Below are 11,045 nucleotides of genomic sequence, written 5' to 3'. Positions count from 1 at the left end.
CCTTTGTTTGATCACATTTAAGAATTGCAACCTTGTGCGGGAACGGCAGGGATAGAAACACAAAACTCACTCTTGCACTTACACTCTCTCACACTTACACACAATTTATCTCTCACACACACACACACAACACATACACTCACTTGGATATGTGGTTTACGGGGACTCTCCATAGGCGTAATGGTTTTTCTAATGTACAAACTGTATAATCTATCCCCCTACACTAACCCTACTCCGAAACCTACCAATTACAGAAAACTTTTGCCATTTTTTTGAATGTCAAAAAACACCATTTAGTATGTTTTTTTAAGCCATTTGGTTCATGAGGACACAGATGTGTCATTGTGTGTGGTCATTGAAAATGTGTTCTGATATGTATTCTTCACAGAAAATGAGTCAAGGCCAATGAGTCTGAGTTTGAAAAAATAATTAATCGTATCATTTTTCTTTTGATAAACAATGAAAACGGGTCCTACCTGAACACCATACAAGGTTTAATAAATGTCTACATGCCTTTAAAGATATATTTAGACATGATGTGATTTAGATCATATTCTACAAAAATATGAAAAAAAGGTGTGACTTCAGATATGGTTAAGACTGTCAATATTGTATTTTTATTTTTTATTTTACCACAAACAGCAAAGAGCATCATATACTGTATAAATCTGTATTGTGTAACACTCCTCCCTTCCACTAGCAAAAGCTTCGGTCCAGTTTTTTCAGAGCTCCAGTGCAGACTGGTGGCATGATTCCCTGTAAGAGAAGTACACAAGGTTTTTAATTAAGCCTTGTTGGTGAGCATGTGAAGTACTTCAGCAATCAGAAATGGTAAATGTGAAAATACATATTAGCATACTTTGTACAATCTGCATACAAGGTTGAAGAGAGTGGACATAGCCTTATCTTCCCATTCACTAGTATATTCCTGAGGAAGAAAACATTTAGATATCAAAAACTCAACTCGACACATTAGTGTCTTTTATTACAAAGATTAGTGCAAATGCTCTGCTCTAGAAGGCCTCACCCCATTGAAGGTGATCCAGGGCACATGGGTATGTGCAGGTTTAAGCGCTCGCGTCTTCACTCCATTCTGATGCATCAAACTGTGTCCAAGCTCTCCTCTGGTACAGGACTCTATGGTCCCCCATTTAACAAATGGTGCATAGAGCTGCAAACACTGGCAATAAATAAATAAATAAATAAATAAATAATATTTATATATATATATATATATATATATATATATATATATATATATTTACAGAGAGAGAGAGAGAGAGAGAGGGAGAGAGAGACCATTTTAAAATGGCTCTCCATTGTTCAAAGAGAATGCTGTAATGAGGGACAGTAATGTTGGCTCAGAGATTCTTACAGGCTTAGCAGATTTGAGTACATCTGCTGACGACTCCATGCAGTAAATGACAGGAAATGCTGCATGACTGGCTGAATATAAAACACATGCCTATGAAAAAGAGAAGAAATATAAACAAGGTGTATTGTGTAACTTGAAATCTTTATTTATTCACAAACAAAACCTAGCCTTGCTGTCTCTGCTGCCTTCACAGGGAGTATTATTGATGTTAGCATGTTGCTAAGCTAACAACACAATACGCCAAGCATAATACACAAAATACACAAATTTGGGTAAAATAGTTTTACTCATTTTTATTCAAAATTCATTTTTATTAGACCAAACAATTTTAATCAGTGAAATACTTGGTATTAATAGTGAAATACAAGGTATCTGCAGAGCTTCAAATTTAAGACTTAAGACCTGCACACACACACACACACACACACACACACACACACACACACACAAACACACACGTCTGGTGCTAGAGAAAAGTTACAAGATTTTATGTTGAATTATATGCCTGATACAGTTTATTATGTAACCAAAATACCACTTAATAACTAGAAAAAATGTTATGCATAATGCAGGACTTTTAATTATTGAAATTAAAGACCGAAATACACCAGGACTATTATTAAATGTATTTACTTTATAACATCTAGCTGCTCAATCAAAAAGTTAAGATAAATTATAAGTTATAAATAGTTATAATACATTTAAGTTAAAATATGCATTTCTACAACCACATACAACAAATTACAATACAAACACCATCATGTAAACACTTTCATAATTCATAAACCATAGATCATAAGCAATCACTTGGCATAAATGTGCAGTATTCATTGATTGCAAACTGCTTTGAAACCGCACATTCTACAGGCTTGCAACAGCCTTTTGACTTTGAACATGCAACGCTCACGCAACGACTTCAGATTTTTTAAAGTTGACATTTATGTGATGAAAGTTGAGTCGACGTCGACTAGTCGCTGATGACGTCATTAATGAACAAATAGCCTAAGGGCACATTTACATGACAACGATATGCTTAAGATGACACGTACAGATGATACCATTGTCAAAATGATCCCCATTCACATGGATCCATGGAAATGACTAAAAACGCTGCATTCACTGCCAGGCCATTAGATGGCGATGAAACACTATAGATTGAACATGTAATATGCATGTGCATGACATCATCGTTTTCAGAGATTCACGTTTTTGTTGTTTACAAGGAGACCATTTTCAAAAACTTGCACTTAGAAACATGTTTTCAAAAGTTTGCGTTTTCAGGCACCCAAAACGCTGTTGTCGTCTAAATGAACGGCCAAAACGCTTTAAAAGTTGTACATTTTTAGTTGAAAACGGTGTCGTGTAAACAGCCCCTACGCCTGAACCTTGAGCTGAGACTCGAACGCGGGTTACCTTGTGCACAGCTATGACTATATGACACAGCGCTGCCCATAAGACTATTACTCCTACATAAGTTTATTTTTTTTAGCAGCTCTTTTGTCTTTGTGTCATTATATTTCTCACAAATTTCTGCTCGTTCTAAATCCGATACAGATAAAGTAACACAGTAAAGATTATTACATTAATATGAATGCATTAGTGAGAGAGCAATTGCGTGTGAATTAATTCTACCTGGCAGCATCTCTCTACTAATAGTGCAGCTGTGGGTTTTAGTTACTAGGAAATATATGCTAGAACCTTTCAGTTTCTAAGCTATTTCATTGATAAATCACAGAACAGTGTTGACGATACATTTCTGCGCTACTGAATGATTCTGAGCGTGTGCGATCTGCGTGTGAAATGCGAGATATGCGTGTGCGTTACAATGCAGCAGCAGCATTAGTTTAGAATGGCGATCGTGTACAATAAGCTTTTATAAACCGTGCATTCTCCCAATCAATTTTGAGCATCCAGATGGTATAATCAAACATGTCTTGAGGAGTGCTCTCAGAGTACTCATTTAATTGTCATTTTAACTGTTTGACTTCAAGATTTCGTATCCTGTTGCGCCCTCCATAGGCCATGACTAGCGACTAGTCGACGTCAAGCTTAAAGCATCATAACAGAGCATTAAAGTCGACTAATCGACTAGTCTGTGCAACCCCTAGCGCTCACACGCTGTAAAAAAAAAGTTGAGCTAAGTTAAAAAATAAGGGAACCTATCACACTCAACTTTTTAAGTTAACTCAACTAATTCGCTCCAGTTGAGCCATCTAGTGAGTAACAAGTAGTATTTTGAACTTAAAAGCTATGGAACGTTTAGCATTTAGCAATGCAAGCATCTACAATCCTTATTTTTCATCTCCATGTTTGTTTTTTCAAAGACAACTTCATGACATGAACATTGTTTGCCTCTTAAAACTAGAGGCAAACATTTCTATCTGGGCAAATATATTTCATACAAAAGTTGAAATGAGATTCACATATAATACCCCCAACACACAAATCTCAAACATGGTGATGATCAACTATTGTAATTCAGTAAATATTTGAACTTTGAACCACATGACAGCTAATTTTTTTAATAATAGTTACCACATAATTTTATCAAGCTTCAATGCATGCTGGGATCTGGCACATTTTCCAATGTAAAATTGTATACAAGTTTTGCCAGTTGGATTTAATACATAAGCTATCAGCTAAATGTTTTTCTAACAAAAGTAAAAAATAACTTGAACAAAGATTTAGTAGGATTAGTAGGAGTCAGTTTATTGTCTTTAGTGAACTGAATAAGAATACTCTAAACATGTTGCTAACAAAAGTTGTTTTGTTGACCAAGTTTTTGTCCAAAAATTTTCCCAACATTGTCCCAACTTTCAAAATTGAGTTATCTGAACAAACAATTTTACATTGAACAATGCTGTGCCAGTTCCCAGGACGCATTGCAGCTTGAGAAAATTATGTGGTAACTTAATGATCATTGTGGTAAAAAAATGATCGTTGCTTTGCATTTACTGGCTTGATTTATGTTGTGTCATGAAGATATCTTTGAAAATCAAACATGGAGATGAAAAACAAGGAATGAAGCTGCTTGCATTACTAAATGCTAAACATTCTATAGTTGCCTTGGCAAGAATTCTTAAGCTCTAAAGACTACCTGTTACTCATTAGATAAAAGTTAAGTTGGCTCAACTGGAGCGAATTAGTTAAATTAACTTAAAATCATTAGATGAACAAACGTATTTAAGTTGACTTTAATTGGAGCGAATTAGTTGAGTTAACTTAAAAAGCTGAGTGTGATAGGTTGCCTTATTTTTAAAAAAAAAAGTTAGTTCAACATCTTTACAGTGCATTTAAGTTTAAGACCTTATTGCAATTCCTGCTTTCCATCTCCTAATTTAACACCACTTTTGCATTGATTAAACTGAATTTAAGACTTTTTTAAGTCCCACTGGAACCCTATTTATACTGTATACTCAAAATTATTTTGCATTTCTGCCAGCTTGAACAAACATTTTACTAAGCTTGTCGCAGCTCACTAGGTTTTGGGGCATCTGTATTATCTCACAAACTCACCTCAACCATATTAGCATAGCACTCTGGTTCTCCATGTTGACATGAGAATGAATTCTCTTCAGGAAGCTCCTAAAATGTCAAGTTAACAATCATAATCAAATTCAGGTAACATCACAACATCTTCTTTATTACAACACACACACACTCTTATGAAAGATCAACATTTTTACCTTAGCATTGCCGAAAGGCACCAGGTTGACATTCATTATATCTTTCAGTAAAATCCAAGTTGGGAAGAGATGTTCTGTTAGGAATGCTCTGCAGCCTGGACACAGGCTCTCGTAGTAGAGAGAGATCTCTACGGGAGGAACCACTGGGTCTGGCCGGGTCGCGTTCAGTTCCATACATTGTTTCTGCACCTACCACAAACAATACATTGCAAATCATGTAAAAGAAACATGGTGTAGCAACGTTAAAGAGAAAAATCTTCACATTGTCACAGTCTGGCAAGGCTACACTCATGCAATGTGACTTTAGTGTGAACAATCAAGTCACAAAACTACATGAATTTTATCAGTTAAACCCCTGATAGCACACATTGTCACCCAGATTCACATCAGTCAATTTCACGGTTTCCCAAACTGGGATTTCTCCCAGGGCTTCTTGAGTGGTAAAATAAATTATTTGTTTATCTGCATGTCATGTAGCCATTAACCACAATCACAGAACCGTAAACATGCAAATGTGTGTATTTTAATTTGGAATATGTCACTAAAGTGTTCCCTGTTGGACAACATTAAGAATTTGTTTTCACAACGTGCTGTCAGATAAAAAACACTTGTCATAAATGCACACTTGATTTACTCTTTGCATGAATCCTAAATTGATTTAGGAATTATACAAAATGTAGTGTTACATGCAAAGGTGGAAAAGAGTAGAGTGTTTTACGCATATGGGTCACATTTAAAATGTCACATGACCAATGTCACTGCTTGAAAGTCATTAATTATGATCATAGCCTGTCACATACCTGTATGTATTCTGTAAAGCCCACCTTTTAGACTAATTATTTACAGGATGAACTTCTGACACTGTACACTGAGTAGGAAGATACAGTTGAAGACATGGAGGTTCATCAAATTATGCAAAACAGGAAACCTTGTGGCCCATTTAATTGGAAGCTGTTTGTTCAAAAGCATGACAGTAATTTACAGGCACAAAGAAGTCTTTGAAAGTGATGCTGACCACATGTTCTTTATAAGACCAGTTTATTCTGTGCAATATTGCATAAAAAAGTCAATATTCTAAACAGTCATCAAACTGCATATAAATACCAGCAATTATATTGCAAGTTAAAACAGATGAATAATTTTGTATTTTTGTCACTTTAAACATTTTTAAGTGAAAAGATTACCATTCCTTGAGATGCAGCAACATTATGTTCTGTAGAATTTGAGTAATTAACAAGCCACAAATGACATTGGGCTGCAGAAATGTCTGTATCATTTAAAGTAAAAAAAAAAGTTTCAAGACTTAAATCAACCTTTTCAACAGACTTACCCCACATTCTATGGCGATCTCCAGAGACCTGCACCATTGGGATGGAGGGTATCCACATGAAGGCTTTGGGTGAGATTTACTCTGGATTTCATAAACACTGAGGAATATGACATGGAATACACAAAGCATCCGAGTGTTCATTTTGTGGGTATTTAGAGAGTCACTGAGCTTTCTTTGAGTGCTATGAGAGCTTGTTTGCACTCTCCTCCCATCAAAATAACCTCAGAGCTCCAATTATCTGTGAGCAGCTGCAGCTGAAAAGACACAGTGCTCACTGACCTCAGATCAGCAACGAGAAGCTGCTCAGTGATCAAAGAGGGCTCAGAACTGAGATCAGTGATGTGCCTTTGTAAATATTGCAATACAAAAATAACTATACTATCTAGATAAAATCTCTGAATATCACTTAAATCATACAGTACCAAGATAAAAACCTAAAACTCCAACAGTTGTAAGAATTGAGAAATTACAAAATGCCGGACAGTCTGTTTCGGGGGCGACCAGACCCTAAGAGGACAAAAGGACATCTCTGGAGATTACCATTTGAACTGGCCCTCCTGCACCATTGAGACGAAAGTCTCACCTCCGAGTCATCCGAATCTACATCTCTTTCCCTCTCCCCTCACCCCCTCTCTCTCATGCTCAGATGATCACCTGAATTCACCCAAGAAAATGTATAGTTTAATGTGAATGATTAACACAGAGTATTTTTCATGTTTGGTATCATTTAAAATGTCACAGTGCGACTGGTACAAATGTCTCATTTTCAATAAGTAAAACAAAAGGTAATAAGGTTTTTAAGAGTTTAAAGATAACTGACTTACAAAGGAAGGTGGTCTCTCAAGACACATGGTCACACACTCCCAAAAGGTGCGACCTCTGAATGCAAATTTCTTTTGTTAGCACATGTTTCCATGTGAAAGAGGTCTGGCTATTTAATGAAATGCAGCAGGGAGTTCGGGGCCTTTTCTGTAACTCAGATTAGCCCGTGAGGCTGAGAGAGAGATCTCTCAGCCTCATGTATTTCTTAATGTTGGGTTGCATCTTTTCTCATTATTCCAGAGCATTTGATGTTTTGTATCGATTATCTTTGAATTGATTATGAAATTGGCATGATACATTTACCTGACATAATAAATTGTTACATTTGATTATTCTAACTGACTTTGACATTATTCTCATTGAAGAGTTAAACGGAATAGTCAAACATTCGCTCACAATCAATGATCCAAAGATATCATTAAAACCTTTTCATTTATGGAGTCAGATGAAATAACGAGAGAATACATATTCAAATGTATTGCATTTAATCAAAAAATACTTTGCCTCGAGAAAAGACAGTAACACGTTAAGACCTTCCGCGCTGGTCGGATGCCGGACTTTGGGCCGATTTAGCGCGAGCTTACAAGTTCATTTTGTCTAAAAAAGTTTTTGACTAACAAATTACATTTTAAGATGTACATGCTTAATATTTGTGTTAAATTTCAATTACTACTCAACTCAATGTCATTATTTTTCATTTTTGTGATGTAGCATAGTGCATTGTCTGAAGAAGATACACCCGGGGGGTGGAAATGTGACGCAGCGGAGAGGATCAGCCTGTTGCAGCACAAACATCCTGTAAAGGTGGGGTTAGGGAATAAATCTGAAGTTATAATTTTTGGGCCAATTGGGGCTGATATTGATTTAAAAGATCAACTAGGTCCATGCTTACCGAATGTGTAGTCTCAGATAAGAAATCTGGGTGTAATTTTTGATTCAGCACTTACATTTGATGCTCAGATCAAGTATGTAGTGAAAAGCTGCCTTTTCCAGTTAAGGATTATTGCAAAAATATATATTTTTTATGTCAGATGCTGATCTTAAGACAGTTCTTTATGCATTTATTTCCTCCTGCCTGGGTTACTGTAATGCACTTTATTCAGGAGTAAGCCAGACTCTTACCAAGATTGGTCCAGAATGCGGCTACGAGACTCCTTACTGGTACAAAGAAAATGGAGCATATTACACCGGTTTTGACTCCCGGTTAAATGTTGGATTCAGTATAAGGTGTTGCTATATGTTTATAAAGCTGACCATGGAATGCCCCCAGGTTATATTATTAAATAATTCACATGAATATATGTATTTTTTTGTTGATCCCCAAACCCTTGCCTGAAAACTGAAGGGGATCAGGCTTTTTCTGCTGTTGGCCCGAGGTTGTGGAATGCCCTTCCATCTGACATTAGATCTGTATCTTCCGTTAAAATGTTTAAATCTAGCTTGAAAAATTATTATTTATTATTATTTATATTATTATTTGTTTTTATGGCTTTTAATTGTATATATTTGGAAGCTGTATTTTATTTTATCTTATTGTTATCCTTTGCATTTTTCTTTGGTGTTTTATGTTGTTTTATCTATCTGCATTTTTACTGACTGTACATTCCCTTGGTCTACAGATTAGTTGTAAAGGGCTCTATAAATAAACTAGACTTGAGACCCTTGCTAGAACTGCTGGGAGCAGAGCTATCGGAAGAAAAGCGAACAGGCGCAGGTAAGCCTTGGCCACGACTGCACCATGGCATCCAGTCCCAATAGAGCTGGAGGTGTGAGGGCGAACCAGAGGGGAAAGTGGGTTGTCTCCTCGGAGGCAAACATCTCCACCTCCGCTCTGTCGTGCCTCTGCCACGTGGACTCTACTACTTGCAAGTGTCACCATTCCCTGGGCCTCAGCCCTTGCCTCGACAGGATGTCTGCCCCGTATTTGCTTGCCACTTAATGTAAACTGCTTTTAAGGAAAGGAACTTTGCTTCTGCCCAAAACAGGATCTGCTGTGCCTTCCTGAATCTCGATGTGAACGTAGCCTTCCTTTAGATCTATCATCAAAATCCAATCTTCAGATTGGATTTATGACACTATAAGTTTGTGAGTAAGCATCTTAAACATATACGTCCGAAGAGTACGGTTCAAGCCTCTCAGATCTAAAATCAAACGCAGCTCCTGTCCTTTTTGGCTACTATGTAGCGATTATAGAAGCCTGCCTCTCTCCCTGGGAGGGGTACATTTCCTATGGCCCCTTTTGCCTGGAGGGAGTGCAGCTTTTGCCTGAGAAATTTCTCGTCTCCTAACTGGTACACTTTTGTTGTACCAACACCTCAGAAACAAAGTGGATGGGAACTGAATTCTGTAACTTTTTCTTATAGTATTTAGGATCCACTGAGAGATGTTGGGCTGAAGATGCCACACTGCCAAAAAGCCTGACAGAGGGATCATGTTTTCTATAGTTTCGGTCTGTTTGAGGCCCTGAAGGAAGAACTGGCAGGAACCGTTTGAATTGGCAGGAACCCGTTCACTCATGAATGGCCTGTTGGGCGCCTCCACCTCCCGAAACACAAAGGGTGGCAGGATAAGTAGAGATTTCCCCCAGAGAGCCCCGAAGAAAGTCTATACACATGATGTAGCAGTGGAAAGGCCCAGATATACTTCAAGCGAAAACTGACTGGTGTGAACAAAATCAGGCCAAAACGAAAAAAAAAAACCCAGCAGTTGCAAACAACCGTTGCAATGGCATTTAAGTGAATGTACGGTGGTTGGCACTTTGCCTTTATAAAGGCAAAGTGCCTTTATGAAGCCCTCTTCTTCAGAATGTTGAAGCCCTCTGTTGAAGTCCACTGAAGCCCTCTTCTTCAGAATGTTGACTTGTCATCGTCTGAACAAGAAGTTCCCTTTCAAAAGCTACAATCGATGCTGCGCTGCTCAGCGCATTGGGAACGTCTTTAAACGTGACCAGCTGTAAATATAGTGTGTAAACACATCAATAGAATTGATCCGGAGGTATTATAGCCTTGGTCGGTGACGTCATCAGCGCGCACCTGCGACATGAGGCTATAAATAGATGAGCTCCAGCTGCATCGTCAGGTCTTTTGTTTTCAGACCACTCTGTGTATGTGTGCGTCAAGCATTCTCTCTCTAAAAAACTCACTTCAGATCTTTGTTAGGAGTTAGTGTTCAAAACTGGCAGTGTGCAGATTTCTCTCTTTCTCATCTCTACAAATAAGTGAAAAGAGTTCAAGTTAAAAGAAATCAGCCAAAAATGAGTCAGCAGCAGATTAAGCACTGTGTCCCTCCATGTTCTCTTCCTATATCAGAACTGGATACACACGCTTACTGCTTTGTGTGTTTGGGGGAGGAGCATGTGGCCGCTGCATTGGAGTCAAGCGAGTGCGAGCATTGCGAGCTATTTACTGTCAAAATGCTTCGTGCTCATCTTGGCTACTTTCGGTCCGCACCCACATTCCCATCGTGGGGCTCCCGAATGGATTTGGCTGATGAGCAAGAGACGGGTCCGTCCCTTTCACTTGCTCGCTCACCAGATCCACACGTTTCCTCGCGTGATCCCGAAGCGCGCTCCGGTGCGAACGGGTTTCTCGGCTGGGTCTGCATCTTCGCTGAAGAAACCTACTCTCCCCACGAAACCGTGTAGAACAATGTCGACCCTCGTGGGTAAAGCTTACAGCAGGTCAGGCTGGTGCTGCGCTGAACACCATGGCGGTGTTACAGGCATACCAGGCTGACCCCTTGAAGGATTTGAGTGCGGGGGGGACGATTGATGAGGAAGCTTTCTCTGAGTTTCGTAGAGCCACAGACCTGTCTCTTTGTCCCACCAAGCAAA

The 11,045-nt window shown here is 38.3% G+C and overlaps 1 protein-coding gene across 1 annotated transcript; it reads right to left on the bottom strand.

Annotated features, from left to right (window-relative positions):
• Positions 1-599: 599 nt before the first annotated feature.
• ifi30b (IFI30 lysosomal thiol reductase b) lies at positions 600-6,550 on the bottom strand. Its single transcript, XM_084101693.1, has 7 exons — positions 6,392-6,550; positions 5,062-5,250; positions 4,892-4,960; positions 1,376-1,465; positions 1,028-1,180; positions 860-928; positions 600-756 (listed from the first exon to the last, which is right to left on the bottom strand). Exons 1-7 carry the CDS (start codon positions 6,530-6,532, stop codon positions 697-699), a joined length of 771 nt encoding a protein of 256 aa, XP_083957819.1. The 5' UTR covers positions 6,533-6,550; the 3' UTR covers positions 600-696.
• Positions 6,551-11,045: the final 4,495 nt, after the last annotated feature.

This window comes from Abramis brama (genome assembly GCF_963993115.1).
Source record: "Abramis brama genome assembly, chromosome: 23".
Classification (NCBI taxonomy): Eukaryota; Metazoa; Chordata; class Actinopteri; order Cypriniformes; family Leuciscidae; genus Abramis; species Abramis brama.
Note: the sequence above shows the minus strand (reverse complement) of the source record. Positions and strands in the feature narration are given on the sequence as shown.